The sequence below is a fragment of the Cibotium barometz genome, chromosome 25, assembly GCF_041138505.1.
Source record: "Cibotium barometz isolate CiBa-2024 chromosome 25, ASM4113850v1, whole genome shotgun sequence".
Lineage (NCBI taxonomy): Eukaryota > Viridiplantae > Streptophyta > Polypodiopsida > Cyatheales > Cibotiaceae > Cibotium > Cibotium barometz.
In genome coordinates, this window is record NC_141070.1 from 1,571,382 (window position 1) to 1,591,908 (window position 20,527).

At 49.8% G+C, this 20,527-nt stretch overlaps 1 protein-coding gene across 1 annotated transcript in view; it reads left to right on the forward strand.

The window, feature by feature from the left end:
• HEXO1 (beta-hexosaminidase 1) overlaps positions 1 to 20,527 on the forward strand; it is a 184,200-nt gene that overhangs the window by 90,770 nt on the left and 72,903 nt on the right. Inside the window, exons 8-9 of the mRNA XM_086819059.1 lie at positions 3,809 to 3,825; positions 16,299 to 16,347. Of these exons, the coding sequence (XP_086675185.1) occupies positions 3,809 to 3,825; positions 16,299 to 16,347 (66 nt within the window). The remainder of the gene's footprint in view (positions 1 to 3,808; positions 3,826 to 16,298; positions 16,348 to 20,527) is intronic.

The following is a 20,527-nucleotide window of genomic DNA, read 5'->3' on the forward strand; positions in this document are numbered from 1 at the left end:
CTTTGCTCTTGAGGTTCCCAAATTCAGCTAGCAAACAGTCTTTCCTTGGAAGATCATATCATTCTTCAGGAGATGAATCCACAGGAGACAGGATTGCAGACACTTCATTGATTTAGGGGCAGCTCACAGTCTCGTTATTTATAACATGATTGCCCGATGGCCCTCATCTGGCGAGTACACTTGTTTTCCATTCAGAGGACGGTTCAGCACAGTGGACTACTTGATGGGATCTCCGGCTTTGATACCACTGATTCGAGATTTCCACATACCCCCTCCCCCCATCAGAGCCGATCACACTTACCTCACCTTTAGCCTTTCATGCACACATCCTTTCATGTCCAGAGACACTTAGAAGCATTACAGCAGTTCTGTTTACAGCGAGGCCTCTCAGTTAACCTTGGGAAAAACAAGGTCATGATCTTTAATACCTCACGTCCTGCAGCTGCTAGAGAGAGTTTCACATACATGGGTGATCCAGTGGACATTTTCTCTTCCTACACTTACCTAGGGGTCATTTTCACTGGCGCAATCTTCACCATGCATCCAACAGCAGAGGCCAGATTGACACAAGGATACGCAGCTTTAGCCATGCTAGAGATACAGTGCTTCTAGGCTCACGTCCAGGAGCCAAGGACAAAGGGTTGGCTTTTTGACACCCTAAGCACACCGGCCATGATGTATGGAGCATCCTTTTGGGGAGCGGACCTATCAGCAGATGACTGGCAGAGACTAGAGAGGCCCCGGCCCCCAGGTGATGATGTTCTCCAGTATGATCGGCAGCAAACCATCTGTTCCACATGCCATTATCCAGGCAGAGTTTTCTGCATCCCCCATGGTGATTGATGTCCTTTTTCAGACGATTGCTTACATTCACTGTATCAGGGACAGTTGAGGGGCTTCAGAGACACTTGGATGCTCTATAGGTTTTTTTTTACACAGCAAGATCTCACTGTTAATCTTGGTAAAAGCAAGGTCATGGTTTTCATTGCCTCCCGCCCCTGCACATCTAGATTGATCTTTAGGTATAGGGGAGTCCCGATGGAGATTCTCCCATCTTATGTGTACCTGGGAGCTACTTTTAGTGGCCCCTGCTTTACCATGACCATAGCACCACACACCAGGCCTATATAGCCGTGTATACAGGCCTATATAGATTCCCTTCTCCACATAGTTCATTAGTCATGAACATGTGTGTGGGGCTTTGCCATCTGTGGAATCAATTTAGTCATAGAGTATTCTTCTCTATCTCTGTTATTGTGCAATTTGAGTTTTAAAGTTTTGTGCTGGGAAAGATCCTATATCTTGTTAGTGTTCTCTTGTATACAACGCACGCTGTATCCTCTACATTTTTGTCACTTCAGTGCTCCTTGAAGCGATGAATGATGTCCCTTTCTTGGGAGGGCTGATCTAAGAGAGGAGGATCGGAGTAGGAGAGAGATTATAGGTGATGATGCTCTTACGCATGATATGGAGTAAGCCATCAGTGCTGCATTAGATTATTTTGGCTGAGTTTGGAGTCTCCCCCTTGGTCATAGATGCACTTTTTCAGACCATCACCTACATGCATATCTGCATGCATCATGTGCACATTGGATGTGCATTGCCTCCTGTGGCTCGCCCTTGAGTCCTCCATGCAGCTTACACAAGAGGGAGAAAGCAGGTCTTTGTACTCACAGCTGATCCACCGGTTTGAGCGACACGGCCTTCATATGGATCGCCTTCCCCTATTTCAGGATAGTGTTGGCTCACCATTCTTGGGTCTCTCTTGGCAAGATATTAACCAGTTTATTTCCCTCGACGTGACAGTGCTCCACACAAGTCGCACATGGATGGCCCCACTTGAGCTCCCGACAAAGCTCCATTTCTACAGAGAGCACTTCCTACAAGTTTCTAATGATGAATTTATTATGAGCCCTAGATAACCCCATTGGCACATGTCACATGCCATGCATATCACCATTGGCCACTAGAGAGTTTCATCACACCGTCTCAGTGTCGAGTCTGGCAAAGCAGAGGGTGTCTTTCGAAAAGTACGGATATGCAGGGTATTCATGATCAGGAAAGTGAAGTTAGAGGATCACTTTTTGTGCAGATGATGCCCACCCTATTATGAGATTTGCAGGAGATTTCACTGTCACTTTCCCGATGGATTTCTTACAGGTTATGGAGCATGCAGATCAGCGATGCTTCCATACGTGCCTATGGAGCCCATTGTCATCGGGATGCCGTGCTCAGACAGCGCCCAGAAGGTCCCAGCCAGTGGGATGCTTCTCAAACCTCCATTACACTTTTTTAGATTGCCTCACCCTGGTACAGAGGAAGGCACTCAGACCCAACATGGACATAGGTATCACACATGCCATCGTCATACTAGAGCACGTGATCCTCTGGCCCCACCGTCCCTTGGAGTCACTTGAGAGAGAGCCCGGTCCCTTCTATGAGGCAAATGCCCCTGCACTCACAGATCCGGACCTGCCACCTGGTCACATGGAGATCCAGGACATACTCCAGAGACATGGACCACACAAGGTGGACTTCATCACAACCATGCGCTCTGTCATGGAGGAGGAAAGAACTATTAGTGGAAGCAGATATCACATGGCTAGTTTGGTTGATGACATTGTATATGCATGACTCATATGGTATGTGGGTCCTGTTCTTTGGGTTCATCACATGGTACATGCAGGACTCGTATAGTACGTGCGCCTGTGGCTCTGGGAGAATTGGCCCCTATCTCATCTGTAGTGGGATCCCGACGAGTGGTTCTGGAGAGACCCCACTCTCCCACCCGAGCACCCAGGATTTCCTTTTTTCAAGTATTCAGTCAAACTGGGCAAGTAGATCCAGCTTGCTGGGATGGAGGATACACCAGCTACAGAACGACATTGGAGCTCTCATAGTATTTGCTCTCCAACATTTGGAAGCAGCTTTGGGACAGTTTTCAACCTAGGAAGGTCACTCTTCTTTTGGTTACTTGCACATAGCGCCTCGTGGTAGGCACTTGGCTGGCTATCGGTGGATGGCCGGGAACTTATTACTCCAAGTGTGGTTTCCACCAGGAGTCTCAGTGTTATTGCCTTTGGGATTGCTGAAAGGCACAGCAGATTTGGGTGGGTCTTCTGCCTCTTAACAGCAGTTTTTGGGACTGCCCTGACTGCCATGTGTCAACCATGGAGGCAAGTCCAGCTCTCTTGTACGAGTCGTCTTGCATGAGGAGGATGTCAACGTCATTGCTCTTCAGCCATCACAACTTCTATGGCTCCGGTGCCCCGTGGATCCCTGACACCCACATCGATGGATGGTTTGCCCATGGTCATGGATGTGGATGGTTTTGTGTGATTTTGTGGGTTTATGAGCTTGAGGAGTGCCCCTGGTCATGGAATAGATGGATGTAGATGGTCTGTGAGCGTTTGTGGGTATATGAGCTTTAGGAGTTATCCCCCATACAATTGGAATTGTATTTCCCACACCCCACCCCCCAAAAAAATAAAATAAAAATAAATAAATAAATAAATTGGAATGAAAGACATCACATGGCTGTTGCCTTGTTTGGTTTTCACATTGCATTTCTAGCAGTTGGTTCTAGTTTATCAGTTCATTAGCCTTCTCGAACCTTGTTTGTTGAGTCATCTACAATGCCAATCTTTGTTTCTTATGTTTAACTATGTTTTTTTTGTATTGATTGCATATTCAATCTTTGTTTGCTTTTTCTTTCTTTCTCAAGTTCTAGTCTAAATTTTCTATCAATAATGGATCGACAATGAACACCATGTATGTCTGAATGCTTTGATGGTCTGGTATTTTGCAGGTATGCCAAGGCTAGAGGTACGATCAAATGAATGAATCGTTTTCATCTTGCAGTCACTTCTCATATCATTGCATTGTTACTTGAGAATCATACCACATAATGCATGCTGGTATGTACTCTGAATTTGAATTTACCAGCTGATGAGCTTTCTGTAGTGAGATCTTTTTGTCCACGCTGAGAGGTGAGGTGTGTCCAGTTCCTTGAGAAGAAATGTCTTCTGTTAAATATATATAGGATATTAATAGTAATAGTAAATGCACAAAAATTTAAGATGCCTTTTTCTAGCAGCAATATCTTCTCTTGATGCTGGCTACACTGATGCTAGAAGAGGCAGTTATAGTTCGATTACTGTGACAAGGTCATTTCTTGGAGTTGAAGACAGGAAGGAGACAAAGAGACATACAGAGGAGCTGCAATGGTAATGCTCCAGATGGTTATGAGGTCGACAGTTAAAATGTGATAGAGCATGTGGCTCCTCGTGACGATTTAGATGATGCACAAGAATATATTGCATGTGATAAGGAGTGCGAAGAAACACCTCTAGGACCAAAGGCTCTAGATGATGCACACAAATATATTGCAAAAGGCTCTTTCCCATTTGACTCCTTTAATTAGACCTTTTCAGCCTCTTTGGATGTCACCACCTTGATCTGTAAGTTTGTTGGCAGGAAAACCACCTGTGGCCAGATGCAAGACCTTGTGCAAGCCGCCCTTGTTGCGGAGCAGAAGTGCATGGCTGACATACATCCGGATCGAGTTCGACTTTGCCACCCTTGCGGGTAGAAGATTGTGGCACGATTTGGTTCTTACCAGCTACCCCTTGCCACTGCTCCACTCTCCAGCCTCTTGTGGGCAGGTGGTGCCTCCCATTAACAAGTGGAGGCGGCAGGAGCAACAGACCGCCACTTCAGCTGGAATGACAAGTGCCTGGCCGTCTCAATGCCCAGCAGGCTAGATGGAGGGGGTGCAGCTCTCTAGGAACAGAACTCAAGGTAACGGTTCCTACATTGTAGGAACTGTTACTTGCATTTATCAGAGGAGACTATCTGAGCAACGAGAGGCAGAGGTTTTAGTGGGCCAAGTGGCTGTTCTCACTTCCTCAGAGTGGTCCCCTACGAGCGCCTCCGCCCCCCCCCCCCCCCCTCTTCTCCCCGTCCTTATCCTGGCGGGCTCTCGTCAAATATCTTGACTGCTAACTCAACCCTTCACATTCCTCAGCCACCAGCAAATCCTTCAAACGTCAATTTAGTGATTTTCTGATCACACGGAGACGATTAGCGCCTCGTCCCTGGTATCGGCTCTTCTTGGGGAGTCCAGTAGCCTCAATCCGAGGGCGCCCGGTGAATCGCAGATTCTTCAAGTGCCTCCTGGTTGAGACGAGAGACTTCATTGAGATGGTTGCCCCTGTTCATGTTTCTGTAGTTGCAAGATGTTGGGGCTGCCATCTTTTCTTTTCTGCTTGCTGCCTTTTGGGAGGTAGGTTTGTGTTTCACACTTTGGCAATCACTCTTTGGTATATGCCTTATGGCCTCGAATGACTATGTTGGTTATTTTTTGAGGCTGAATTTGGTTCATGGTGAAGCTACTAAAGTCCAGTCCAGAGTTGTTTTTTGAAATGCATGTCAAACGAGGGGAGAGTATCCATAGGGTTCTAATGTATGAAGTCGCCCCAAACAAGGATTCGTTGCAGCTCCTCCCTCCCTAGCATCTTGTGGTAGGGGCTGATGGCACTGCCAAGGCTGCAAACATTGCTTGAGATAATCCGCACGGCTAGGAGAATAGATTGCAGGCCCTACTTGTGTCCTCCTTTGCGCATAGAGATTTGGAGGCTGCTTTGGTTGGGGGATAATGAGTGTGCATCCTAATGTGGAAGCTCTGTATGTGGGACCCATATGCCCTGCCATGTAAGACTACTCAACACAAGCAAGGCTCTTGGTTGAGTCCAGGTGGTCAACCTCATAAAACGCCTTTCAGTTGGTTTGAAACGGACTAAAACGTTTCGTAAAAGTTTCATTCACTGAAACAAATTTTTTATCCGACCTTATTTCCCAAAAAAAACATCTTATCACTTGTGCCGACTTTCCGTTCGCGGCACACATTTTGAGTAGGAGGTTTGAGCATCGGTTCCGACACCCGACTCCCGCTGCTGCCGCCTGTGTATGGGTGGCCGACTGGTCACGACTCACGACTGCTGGCCACCCTCATGAGTCACAACGACTGCTGGCCGACTGTTGTCGACTCTCACGACTGCTGGCCGACTGGTCACGATTACTGGCCGATTTCTGTCCACCCTCACGAGTGCTGTCCACCTTCATGAGTCACAACAACTGCTGGCCGACTGGTCATGACTCACGACTCACGACTGCTGTCCACCCTCATGAGTCACGACTGGTCACGACTCACGACTGCTGTCCACCCTCATGAGTCACGACTGCTGGTTGACTGTTGCTGACTCTCACGACTGCTGGCCGACTGGTCACAACTACTGGCCGACTGCTGTCCACCCTCACGACTGCTGTCCACCTTCACGACTGCTGTCCTAGCTTGCTGCCAAGCCTCAAGGTGTTTTATTTTCCTTTTGCATATGTTTCTATACTAATAACTATAAAGGTTGCTCTAGCCTACTGCCTGCAGCGCCTTCTGCCCTTTTTTTTGGGCATATGCTTTTATATATGTGCAGTTGTTGTACATTCTATATTAAAAAATATATATATATTTGCATTTTTGTTTGAAACTTTTTTTTTCTGTTTCAAAAACATATGAAACTTCTGAAATGTTTCTGAAACCCGTTTCAAATCAGGCATTTCTGAAACTCATGGTAACTATGGTCAGTCTTGTGTTGGAGGTACATGTAGACCTCTGCTCAGAAGCTTATGTAAAAGAAGGGAGGAAGAGATGGGCCTTTCTTGCCTCCACCGAGTAAGACCCTTTGGCTGCTAGAACCATCAAGCTCTATCCTTGTCAGACCTGAGATGATGACATCCGTGACTGAGAGGTTACCAAGAAAATAGGAGAACCAGATGGCGGCCTTGTCCCAAATTCCAATAGTAGCCTCCACAGAGGTGCAGACCTGGGGTGGGGCCCCAAATCAATGAGGGAGCTTGAGTGGATGGGGAGGCATCTGAAGAAAGCGTGGTCCATGTGGTCCACGGGATGCCCCATGAAACGAGGTGGGCCACCTGGGAACTGGCGAACAGGCAGTGATTGTCTGCATAGGGTCTGAGAACTGTCGAACAGAATGCTGCCTTGGAGGTTCTACCAGATCAGGAGCTGCAGGAGGGTGAGGGTTATGAGGAATTATTGGGACTGTCACTCACCAGGAAGAGAGGGGGGGGGGGGTGGGACAGGACTCCACATTAATGCAGAGAGGGTGTGCGGGGGTGAGGAGAGGCAGTAGGCTGTGAGGAGACCTCAGCACGGTGCTGGAGAACTCCATGCCCATGGGGCAGGGTGGGTCTTGGAAGTGGGGGGTTTTACAGTTGGATGGGAGAGGCCACAGTTAGTGCAGTGGGTCCCATCTAGACTTGCTGGGGAGGCTGATTGGCTTCCCCAATTTGTGGGGTGCTCGGGAATAATCTTGGGTGATAAATACTTGCAGGGAGATGTGGAGGTTCATCACCAGAGCAGCGACTCAAGTAGGAGCGGGCCAGGTGTCCTATTCGTTGGCAGACTGAACACTGTCTGGGGAGACTTGGAAATTCATTTCTCAGCCACTAGTATGAAGTTTGAACTGTCCAAGGAGAGGATCAAGAGGACCGAGGGAGGTCCTCTGGGGAGTGGGCTAGCACCCTCAAGGTCGAGAGACCCCATGCAGGCTAATGCTGCCATCGCAGTGTAGGGGTATTCAGCACCTGGCCAATGGTGCATGCAATCGCGGGGAGAAGCTTGAGGTATTCTTTTGGCAAGCTAGGGAAGGACAAGGTGACCGGGAGGCCTGTTGCATCAGCCAATGGGTTGGAGTCCGGTGATAGTCCAAGGTACACATGAGCACTGCTGCCACGGGGCTGTGCATCATGACTTTGTCTGTGAGGGTGGCCGAGTCGAACTCAATCTGGATGCGTGCAAGGTCGAGGTCAGATGCCCGAGATATGCGTGTGCTCGCCAATAAGTGTGGCTTGTAGGTTAACTTGAATCTAGCTTGGCAAAGGTTTGCTTCTGATAAACTTGCAAACCAAGACGGTTTCCTCTAAGGTGGCCATGGAAAGGACAAAAGTGAACTCCACATAAAAAAACTAGCAATTGAGAGTGGGCTTGCTAGCTGAGGAGTAGGGGGGTCCATGAAAGGGAAAGAAAAGAGCATAAAACAGAGAAGAATGGTAGACAGGAATAGGGAGTGCCAAGAATGGAATGAAGAGGAAAGGTAGAGGCGGGGCGGGGGGGGGGGGGGGGGGGAGAGAGGTGCTTGGAGGGTGTGTAGGCGGCAATGATATGGGACCACAGATGCTTAGGTAAGGGAAGGGGTGCGCACGGACTATCGAGGCTCTAGCTTTGGAGTGGTGCCGGAGTGGTGCCGTTTTTCCCCCTTACGGGATAGTTATGGGAAACAAGAACAAAAAGGGAAATGGAAACGACGATTTTTTTTTTTTCCAAGAAAAGATCCTTTCATTAGTTATATAATAAAAAACGCCCGTAGGGCTACAACAGATCTCTCCTGCTCATAAGAGAAACAAAGCAGTGAATACAGCATGGCAGCCCGGGAGACTCTCCCTAGGTGCTGCAAAATACAAGCATCAGTACAAAGGACTCAGAGGCTAAATCATACAATAGGGGGGGGGGAAGAGCCAAATAGGTGGCCTGTAGTGCCAACGGGGGGATCCCGTGTGTAAGGTGTAGAAGGGGCCACAACGCCAAGTGGTGTGAAAGGCCTGGCGCCGCAAGATCGCCTCATCCGAGTCTCCCCGGATGCGGTCGTACTGTCCTCACAGGGTGTGGATCAACTCCTGCCAAATCCCCCGTACAGTCTCTGCTGGTGGCTCCAATCTCCCCTCAAAAGGCCGTAAAGCACCGGGCCCTCCAGGTGAACCAGATGGTGAGGCTGCTGAGGAGCTCCCATCGTAAATCCCACTCCTCGGTCCAGCTGGCGGACGAGAAATCCGGTGCCGGAACTAGGCGAGGCTGGCCCCTAATAAATCTGATGGCCTGACTGCCCTGCTCCGTCTCATAGCCCATAGCAGGCCCTGACGAAGTCGACCAAGCAGCGGCACCCCACGTAAACATACCCTCTGGAGAGAGGGGAGCCAGAATACGCAGCATCCGCGGCCAGATCTGCTGTGCCTGAGGGCAATCCCAAAGGCAGTGTCTTTGTGTCTCCATAGGGTGGTCGCATCGGACGCAGGCCGCCGGAAGACCGCTGTAAACAAGCCAAGTGCCAACTGCTGAGCCCCTGTGGGCGACCAGCCACTGAAAAGTCGAGATCCTGCGGGCCTGTCGACTAGCCCAGAGCCGAGCCCAAAAATCCTCCAGGAACTCCTGTGAGAGCCCCTGTAGCCGCCAATGCCCCGCTGCCGCTGGAGAGACCGTCCTCCTCGCCGTCAAAATATGCCGCCCCAGCCGAACAGTATACTAGAAAAAGGTAATCTCTGTGGCCTCGAGGGATGCATAAGGATCGTGCCACTCGTACTCCCCGGGGTCCCACTGTAGCCGGGCCAAGGGGCGCGCTACATGTGCTCATATGCGCCAATCCGGGAGCACATCAGCAGGATCGGGGTCTATATGCCACTTTCGAGAAGCGGCGGCCACTACCCTAATCCTCTGAAAGGTGCACTCTGCAACCAAAGGTGACTCCACCTCCACTCGCTGGAGTCTGCCCTCATCCTGAATCTCATAGTAGAGGCAACTGCCATCCTCAGTGCAAGCTCTGACAGCAATCAGGATCTCCAACTGTGTAAAGGCTCCCATCCACCGTGGGGTCACTGGCTTGAGAGGCGTGAACCACTCCTCTGTGAGTGCCTCCTGAATATCATCTCTCATAATCAACCCCCCTCTGAAGTGACTCAGCCTCTCCACCTGGATCTCCTCTGGGAGACTGCAGAAGGCCTGCCAGTCTCCAAAACTACGAGCTTGGCCTGCCGCTAGAGGCCCCCAGGCTAAACGAGGCCGAGAACCCAGCATATGACCCTGCTCTGTGCGAACCGCTGGGCTCCAGATGAGCGGCTGTCTGGCCCGCTCCTCAACACAAGGAGGAGGTCGCTGAGAGAGCCCCGGTCTCAGCAGCTCCCAAGCTCTCAGGATACTCAAAGCAAATCTGTCCTCCCATCCTCTACTGAGGCCTGTCCTCCTCATCTCTATGAAGATCCAGCGAATCTCTGGTGCCCAAGTGCCCCCTGCTGGGGGCGCCCGAGCTTGTAGCCGCTGCAAGAGGAGCTCTTTCCAAGGCTCTGCGCCTGGAAGCAGCCCCCGAACAATAAGCTTCCCCAATAAGGCTCTACTCTGATCGACTGGATCTATAATGCTCAAACCTCCCTGAGCCAGCGGAAGTGTAATAACTGCCCATGCAACCTTTGCCCGAGCTGGCTGACCGTCCCGCCCAGACCACAGAAAGTTCCTGATCAGCCTCTGTACACCTGGCTGATGCAAGAGCTCGAGAAGATCCAGCAAGACGTAATGTACCACATGGTCGCTAACAGCACCTGATTTGCCACCACCACCCTCCCAGCCAAGGATAGTCGAGCTGTACTCCAATACAAAAGCTTCTTCCGAATGCTCAGAAGAAGCGGGGCAATCTGCTGCTCAGGTGACAAATCTAGGCCAATCTGGCATCCCAAATACCGCACTGCTGTGCCTGGAGGAATCCATCTAAAACCGGGGTCCGGGCTCCATGCCGGAGTGGGAGCACTACTGATCCAAAAGGCCACTGTCTTGCGCCAATTGATCAATGCTCCCGAAGCTGCACTAAAAACCTGGAGCGGTTGCTCTGCCCGAAGGAGATTGGCCTCTTGGCCATGCAAAAATAAGCCCGTGTCGTCTGCAAACTCAGCATCAAGCAAGTCCTCCCCCCGGACTGGGAGCTGAAGTCCTCTCAAACCAACCTCCTCTGCCGTCAAATACATGCTCATAGCCTCCGCAAAGAAGAGAAAAAGAAAGGGGGCGAGGGGACACCCCTGACGGACTGATCTGGTCAGCTCAAAACTCGGCCCCCGTCCTCCTGCAATCAACACCTGGCTGCGAGCTGTGGAATACAGAGCCGCCACCCCTCTGATCCATCCTGGCTCAAAGCCCAGGCGAAGCATAGTGCCCTCTAAGAAACCCCAATCAACTCTATCGTATGCCTTCTCAAAATCGAGAAGCATCACGACCAAGTCCTCGCCAAGAAATCTAGCTCTGGCCGTCGCCTCCCAGAAAGTAAAGATGTTGTCAAGGATACTGCGCTCCTTGACAAATCCTGTCTGAGTAGCATGAATCAACTCCCCCAGGAAGGGCTGGATCCTCAAACTCAAGGCCTTTGCTAAGACCTTGTAGACAGTATTGAGGATCGTAATAGGCCTCCAATGCCGAATATCATGTGATACTCCCTCCCCCTTGGGGATAAGATAAATCAAGCCCTCTGAAAAGCTCTGCGGCATCACCCCAGTGTCCAAAACATGCTGAAAGCCCCTGCGGAGGCCTGGCCCCAAAAGGTCCCAATAGCGCATAAAAAAGGCCGGCGTCAGTCCGTCCTCCCCTGGGCAACTATGTCGCGGCAGGACCCTCAAGGCCTCGGCAAGCTCAATCTCTGAAAGAGGCGCACCAAGAACTTAACGCATACGATCTGTGACCCTCCTCTGCACATGGGCCCACACAGTCTGTCTGCAAGCATCTCTGCCCTCAGTGGCTGGCTCCGCTGAAAGCAGGTCTCTATAAAATGCAGTGGCAATGGCTCTGATCTCCCCGGGCTCAGTAGCTACCGAACCATCCGGTCTACCAAGCTGGCGGACTCCTGCCCGAGCATGGCGGGGTCCAGTGATCTCAAAAAACTCACCAGTCACTCTATCACCAAGCTGCGTCCACTAAGAGGCCTGACGACGATAGTAAAACTCATGTCTCTGCTCCTCTGCCTCTCTGCCGATGCTCCCTCTCGTGAATCTCTCCCAGCCGTGTCAAAGCTGCAGCGTGCAGAAAAGAGCTAAGCTCGATGAGTCCCTGGGCACACTGGCCTCCTGCATCCTGGTCAGAGCACTGACTATCATGCCAGATCCTCTCAATGTCCTCAGCGAGACTGGGATCTGTAAGTACCCTCTCTGGGATCCTCAATTGCAAGCTGGGCTCCCGTGTCCTCTCCTCCCATGTCAGGATAACTGGCGCATGATCTGAAAATGAGGTGCCAGCGAGAATGCCGACGAAGCCCCCTCGCTCCCCTAACCAGTCGCCCACATAAAAGCGATCAATCCGTGATAGATTAGTCCCTCCCTGTCGGCGATCCGACCGAGAGAAACTAAGGCTGTCCTGAGAACGGGAGAAGGCCCCATGCTGCCATGCATCAGTGATCCTCAGTGTCATGCAAAACCGGTCCCAAGCTGCAAGCTCCGTGCCGTGCACTGTAACATGACTGCCTCCCACCCTATCGGCCGGGTCCTCAAGCATGTTGAAGTCTCCCCCGACACACCAATGTGCGGCCTCTGGCAATGCATCCGTAACCTGGGTCCAGAACTCTGCTCTGGCACTAGCATGATTAGGCGCATAGACGTTGAGCACGCCCAATAGCTCATCATGCATCCTCAGAATGACATACTGTGCTCTACCAGGCACAATGATCCCTCGATCCACAATGGCCTGCCGCCATACATCTGCAATGACCATGCAAACTCCTCCCTGTCCACCCAAAGGACCAAACCCTGCAGACCAAAAGGTATCCCATCTACCAGGCATCACCGAACCATATCTCCGGATCCTGCTCTCACCCAAGTGGTGCTCCTGCATCATCAAAATATCAATGCTGCCACCAACCAGGCATCTCTGAAGCTCCTGCCGCAAGCAACCTCGATAGCGTATAAAATGTGCTCCGCCCAGGCCCTGTACATTCCATGAGATGATCCTCATGGATGACCTGCTGAGGTAGATGCTGTCTCAGCCGTGCGGCGGGCCTTCGCAAGCGGCTTGGATGGAGAGTAGTCCCCATCCGAGCGGCTGCGAATCTGCCCACCCGGTGTAATGCAAGAATCCCGGATCAGGCGCCAGAGGTGGCTGTGGCCCATGGCTACTGCCTCTCGCTCTGACAGAGCAACCTCGTGTATACATACATATCCAGGGTCGCGTGCTAAGTCTGCCACTATACGCACGACCAAATGACGAATCCCTGAGGCATCCACACTCCCGGGATCCAAGAAAAAATGAGCCAACTCCCAGAGCCGACCTATCACATCTGTCACCTCCAGGTCGCTCACATGATGAGAAAACTCAACTGCCTGAGTCTTCAGAGTGCTAATAGGGAGCTCTAGAGTCCACTCCCGGTCGCAAGGGCCACAGAGAGGGAACGAGAAGGCCACTGCTGAATCAAGTGCCTCCTCCCCGCGGGCCGGCGGTATCACTACATGAACTCGGATGGGAGCTGGCTCATGGGGGCCCTCTGCTCCAAAAAGCCGAGTGAAGGCGTAACCGAAAGCATCCGATCGCTGTCTAACACCGAGGTGACTCAGCCGACTGCGGATAGATGATATCCGTGAAGCCCGGATCGGCATGGTGGGTCTCCTCTGTGGTGCTCGAGCGAGGTCGGTGCTCTGCGCTCTCCGGACTGCGGGCGAGCGCCAGGGGACTGCCAGGGTCTCCCGGGAAGGCGAGGCGGGTGGGGGAGGAGGAGGGGGGGGCGAGGGGGGCGGAGAGGGAGCCGCTGCCGAGACCGGAGCGGGCAGAGGCGAAGGTGGAAGCGAGGCAGTGGGAGGGGATGGGGGTGGGGGTGGGGGGGGTGAAGGAGGGGGTGCTGGCATCTCCTGGTCCTCAGTCGCTGCAGGGGTCTCCTCCTGGAGGGGAGCAAAGCTGTTCCTCACGGGAACTTAGTGAGGCTGAGACTGTGGCTGCTGCTGCAGCGGTCTCTGTGCGTGCTGCTGTGACTGTCTCCCTCGGCGGCGCCCCTGTCCAGGCTGCCACTCCGAGGTCTCTGTGGCCTGGACAGGTGTCTCGGAGGCAGCCTGCCGTGCCGCATCTGTGGGCGGGCCATCAGGGGCCTGCTGCTGTGGTGAGAGGTCTCCTGCGAGGGCAGGCCTTGGCCAGATGGCCGACCTGCCTGCATATGAAGCACTGGTTCGGGAGCCCCGAGAACTCCACTCTCTGATCAATCCATCCCCCCCCTATCCTAGGTAGCTAAATGACCTTAGGAAGGGAGGAGATGTCAGACACCAAAACTCTGACGGAGGGTAGCCCAGCTGCTCTGGCCACCACTGAAGCTGCTGTGGGGCCAGTCTCGAGTACCGAGCCCACCAATGCTCCTAGCCGAGAGAGAAGCGGAAGATACTCCCGGCGGAGTCCAGGGAAGCAAACTGTAACATGAAAAAGGCGCTCTCCCTGCTCAGCCCGCTGCTGGATCAAAGCCATGCTGCCAAGGTCTGAAGAAAGCCCGAGCACCCCTGATGTCAAGGGGACTCATGGCAAGGACCTTGGCCACACTCTGGGCGGTCTCGAACTCGATCTGATAATGTCCCCGGCCCAGAAGCTGTACGTCCAGGATCTTGCCCACATCTGCAAGAAGGCGGGCCTGGAGAAGATCCCGGATCTCCCCTTTGTTGGGGCGAGTGCCGACTATACGGCAGATGGTGGAATGGGCCTGAAGGCGTTCCACCTCTGCGGTGAGGCTCGCTTCCTCTTCCGGCGAAAGAGAAAGCCTGATGGGGGTGTCCTCGGGGGCGGGCGAGGGGGCTGCGGATGAGTCCCTCTGAGGCGAGGCGGGAGGAGTCTCCATCAGAGTCTGAAGCTCAGGCGTAGGGGCTGCGGATGAGTCCCTCTGAGGCGAGGCGGGAGGAGTCTCCATCAGAGTCTGAAGCTCAGGCGTAGGCGAGGCGAAAACGGAAATCCTGCAAGAAACGGGATGCACACAGAGAGGCGGAAGACCGGAGGAAAAAAGAAAAGCAAAACCCCCTGGGGGGCGGAAAACAGCACGAGAGGGAGGGGGGGGGTAAATTAATTAATTAATTAATTAATTAAAAATAAAAAATAAATTAAAAAAAACGGGGGGGGGGGGGGGGGCAGCTGCGCGAATGAGGCGGGGAGGAGAATGCTGGCGGAGGGGGGTTAGGGCGAAGCAGAGGAGAGAGGGGCGCGAAGCAGGGAATGGGGCGAGAAGACGAGGAGGCGAGGAGGGAGGGGGCGAGAAGGCGAGGAGGGAGCGCAGCAGCGAGGGATGGGGCGCAGCAGCGAAGCAGGCGAAGGGGGGGAGGAGAGACGGGCGGCGGGCAGAGCAACAAGGGGGAGGGGCGCAGGAACTACAGCAGGCGGGGGGGGGGGGGGGGGGGGCAAGAGCAAGCGTAATGGCGGGGGGGGCGCTGGTGTGCAGGTCGCGCAGGCAGGGATGGGGCGTAGCTTCAGCGAGCAGCGTCTGATTCGGAAACGACGATTTTGAGGGGCCTGAAACGGGAAACACCACGTCATGAAGGGTTAGGTAAAATAAGGGGAAGGAGTGATAAGAAAAGGGAGAGAAGAAACACATGGAGATGTAAGAATTAGAAGAGTATATGGTTGGAGATTGGGGGAAAGAAGATTGGTTAGAAGGAACAAAAGAGAAGCTAATACTGCCCTGAAATTGGATGTTTTGGAGGGGAAACACCTGGTGTTACTGGGGAAACATTTCCCCTTGCTGTTTCCCCCCGTTTCTCCTGCCATTTCTCCAACAGAAACACGTCTCAGGCTGCAAGGAAAGGGGAGACAAGGTTTCATGCATGTAGGGATGCCATTTCCAATAACTATGCCTAAGAGCCAATGTCCTTAGGTGACGACGGAACATTTATATTATAAAGTGAAACTAGAGTCGTGTGATGAGTAGGTATGATTGTAAGGTAGAGAAATTAGCGGAGATTAGAAAGAAGAGAGTTGAGAAATTCAAGAAGGAATTAAATTGAGGAGAAGTCATCGTATCTAGATGCCTTTTTCTTAAGGCTGCAAATTGCAACTCTTCCATGAAAAAAAAAAATGTGCAAGCAATTTTAATCTTTTATGTTACTAGCTTCTCCCTTATTTCACTCTACAAAATTTTAAGTTTATGAGATGGCTTTTAATCCTTGCTTAATGATATCACACCTTCATCCACCATGAAATTTCACAGAAGCATCATTGACATAAAAGAATATCCTCTTATGTGATTGGGTTGTGTGATACTCTCCATATTGTGTCTATTTTCCATGGGGTCTTTCTGTTCACCTTAGTGTAGGATTCAGTCTCTTGCCAAAAACACTGTTAAGGGTGTTTTTGATTGTACATATAGGTAAAATAACATTCATTCTCAAGGGCGTTTTTTATTGTACCTGTTCAGAGTTTTTCTATGTTTTCAAGGTGGAGTGTTGACAACAACTTTTGAACTGGCTGTGGCCAGGTATCAAAGTTATGGCAGAGATTGATGTTCCGGGTCATGCAGAATCATGGTACGATTCTATTTGGTCATCAATCAAAGCTTATCTTGGATCACTACTTTCTTTCTTTTGGTTAATGTAATTTTTTTGAAGATTCAAATAGTAAACCTTTTGTGCATGACGTGTATGGATTAATGTCGCCATGATATATTAATGGTTCTAATGTGATATTTGGGATAAAAACCTGACAAACAGCCCTTCACACGCCTGAATAGACCGACAAAGATTTACCAAGACAGGTCTCTACATTGAGTTGTATAGGGTGCATGACAGAAATGGACACCACAACATCAACAGCGTGCAACAGCTGGAAATATGTAAGACTATTGTCCATATCCTTAGAATATGGCCTTATGCCAGCAGGCTTTAGCTTGAGTGGGAATGCCTTTCTTTAATGTGCAGGTCCAAGGTTCGAGCCCTAGCACCTACATATCATTGATCTCTCTCAAAAAGTAAAGAATATGACCTTATTCTAAATATGAAGCTTGCATTTTAGGAAACCATTGTAGGGAGACTATAGACCGAAATTCTGCCAAGGCACTAAGAGTAGCATGATACAATAAAAAGCTGTAGGTATCCTGCTTGAAGATCCTTGGATGTACTTGTTATATGCATGCTCTCAATGAGCAGATTGAAGCTGGATACGATGCAGGTCAAATGCATCTTTGTTGGATCTGATTTTCAGCGTGATCTATACGGAGTGTATGACGTAAAGAAGAGAAACATGGTTCTTGATAGAGATGGCATCTTTTATTAAGTTGGTGAAGGAGAACCAAGGACGGTCATAAGAGCCAATGCAGTTGAGGATACCTTTGTCCAAGAGGATGCTGGTTATGAAGACGAAAAAGATGAGAAGCTAGTTGACGGAGACAGATGGAGACTCAAGATCTTCAACAATCTGGAAAAGTAGGTAAGTTACCCATACGGTACTAAAACAAGTCAAAGGATGGCAAGTTGATGGCTTGGCCTGGCAGTGGAGGAAGAAAGGAGGGTGCGACTTCAGTAAATGAAGACCAAAAGGGGTGGACAAAGCAAAGTTTTATTAAAAATGGATGATTAGGCGCCCAGGTCCTGTTTTTAAATAAGTGAGAGCACCTCAAATTTATTAAGTGCACGGGCGGTCATAAGGTGTGGACTTGCAAATCAGAAACTAACACAACAACATTTGTGCTTGTTTTGGGCATAAAAACCAAATAATCAGGGGTATTTCTTGCGCCATTTCCACTCCAGCTCCCCAACATGGGACATCAACATAGTTGGGGTGGACAAGAGTCCTCTCCCCCAATTACAAGCTCGTTGAGCACAATCCAGGAGCCATTACATAAGGAGATGAGTCAGTAAACCCTTGTAGAAGTAATGAAATAAAATGACACAGACAATATAGTTGAGTCTGATTGATCAATAAGTTTAATAGATGTGGAAAAAGGTTGGAGTCTTGATCCTTGATGAGTTAAAGTTTTCATAAAACCTAAGCTGTTTATAACGAGATATCGAGAAGGATAAAGGATGTTGCCCAAACTAGGTATCCTTCTTACGATCCTTGAAGAGATACGTATGGTCTAAGTTATCTAAGCCAAATGAGTTGAGTAGTCGTTGACGGGGGAGACTAGAAATAGAAACCCTTTGTATGACTCGAAAGATTGATGTGATAAGATTGTTTGAAGATAATGGTTGAAATAGATCCTTGATCTCTGAGCTTGGGTCTAATCTCAACCAACTCCAAGGGAGAATGGACAAAAGAAAATAGTATCTTGATAACTAGGCAAAGAAAACTCTAGTTGTGATGTATCCGAGGAAAAGAGATGTGCATATGCTGTTAAGCAAGTCCTCAAAAGATTGTCCTTAAAGATGCTTTTGAGTATGGCTTTAGTGTCATGATTGTGGTATAGGGGAAAGACCCGGAATTCTTGTCATTAGACGAGACTCCCATCTAGCAAAGGAAATGGAAAATATGAAACCTACTTGCAATGGTTTTCTGTTGTTTGATAAACGATTGATTGATGTAATTGCGTGGGAAGCATTGCTTATTTTTGGCGAGAAGTACCTTGGCCTGAGTTTTAAATTGTGTTAAGATTTTAAGTGATTGCCGACAGAGGCAATAAAGGAACTTCGCCGTAATGAGCCATGTGAGTGTCATCCGGGTGGTGCCTCACGTGGATATGACTTCGGAGGTCGTTGTTGGAAATAAGTGCACACTAGGTGTACTATTTCTAGTCTAGTTTCACTTAAGTCTTTGTGTCTTGAGTCTAGTGCCATGTGGCATCTCTACATTTATCCCATAAGTCAGTCTACTCAATCTTGTACTTCTCACCTATATATTGTAGGTGTCACATCAATGAAAGTATCAATCTTGTGTCTTGTCTACACTCATCTCAAGGTAACTCTTTGTATTTCATTTGTTCTTGTTTTATTTCTAGTTTTGCTCTTGCTTTCATATTTCCTACATGGTATCAGAGCTGTATTGCCTGCCATAGCTTCTCCCTAGCTGCGCTCAGCCTGTAGGACCAGCCTACTCACACTCTGCACAGGCTGCGCCGACCTGAATCTGCTGTCCACCCTGCGCCGGCTCCACTCATCTCAAGGCTGCGCCAACCTGAATCTGCTGTCCACCCTGCGCCGGCCTGATTTCAGTAGCTGCTGCATACTTCTCTTGTTTTCGTGAAGCTGCTACTGCTCTCTCACTTGGAGCTGCTGCTGCCCGCCATACTGTTGCAGCCCTTCTTTGGCTGCCTTCTTCATCAACTCAAGGGTGCGTATCATCTCAAGGAAGCTGCAGATCGACTGTCCTCCTAAACGAGCTATTTTTGCTGCATTCAGTTCTGTCATTGCTTCTTCTTGAAGAGTCTACAAGGTAACTGTGCATTGTCTCCATCAGTTTGCTGGTTAGTCCTTTTTTATCTGCAAAGTGCTAGTTCCTCATGCTTCAATGGGCTGTCAAATGCTATGGCCTTGACAAGTGGTGAGAGAGCCGGCTTCTAAAAACAGTTTGGATCTCTTCTTTCATTCATTTCTGCAATCTTGTAAGGGAATAGACACTGCCCTTGCATTTTAGCAAGAGGTAAGACCTTCCCACATGGCCTCTTCTACTCATTCTCTCATGTCTATCGACAAATTCAATGGGTCCAACTTTCATACTTGGCAAATCAAAATCAAGTGCCATCTTATGAAAGAAAGCCTTTGGGACGTTGTTCATCCTGCTGCTCCCGAAGATTCCGACATTGAGCAAGTTATCACTTATGCTCCCACTGCCAAGAATGACAAAGCCTATGCTATCATCTTGCTCGGTCTTGGAGATGATTACATTCATCACATCTCCGACATACAGTCTGCTTCTCGAGCATGGATCACTTTGGATACCCTTTTTGGACCCCGCTCTAAAAATTCTAAGATTGCACTTATGATCTCATTCTTTGATCTATATATGCAGGAGGGAGCTACTATAGCCTCTCATGTCAATTATTTTCGCAGTCTTATGGTTCAGCTTGCATCAGTGAAGTCCCCCATCTCCGAAGATATTGCTATTGCTGTGCTTCTCAAAAGCTTACCTGACACCTATGCTACTCTTGTCACTACCTTCAAGTATCACAATAATCCTACTCTTGAAGGTATCATCAATGCTCTCCAAGAAGAGGAAAGAACAAAACAACAAAAGGTAACTGACACTGCATTTTTAGCAAAGAAAGGAGGATCTAAGGTAAGAAAGCCTTGCACCCATTGTGGAAAAACTAATCATTTGGAGAAGGACTGCTTCAAGGCTCATCCATGCACCATTTGTGGCCGTGATAATCACCGGGAGAAGGACTGCTACTCTAAAACCTCTACATCAGCCCCTGTATCTACCTCAGCCCATGTTGCTACAGCATCTACATCAGCAAATCTTGCTGTTCATTCCTCACATGATGAGGAATGGGCTTTCTGATTACTTCACCTTTCTTGTCTACCACTTTGACCACCGATGATGTAGGTCAAGGGGTTCTAGTGTCTTACTCAGGACCTAAAAAATGTCTTCAAGGTCCATCTGTTTGTCTACAGTCAGTTCTACAGTCAGTCTTCTGTCTATCTAGTCTTGTCTGTCTATCTATTTGTTGTCTGTCTATCTGACTATCAATGTGACTGTGTCTTGTTTTAGATCCATCTTGTCCCTACCCTTGTGGACCCATATGAGGATATCACTTGAGGAGGGGTGTCTCAA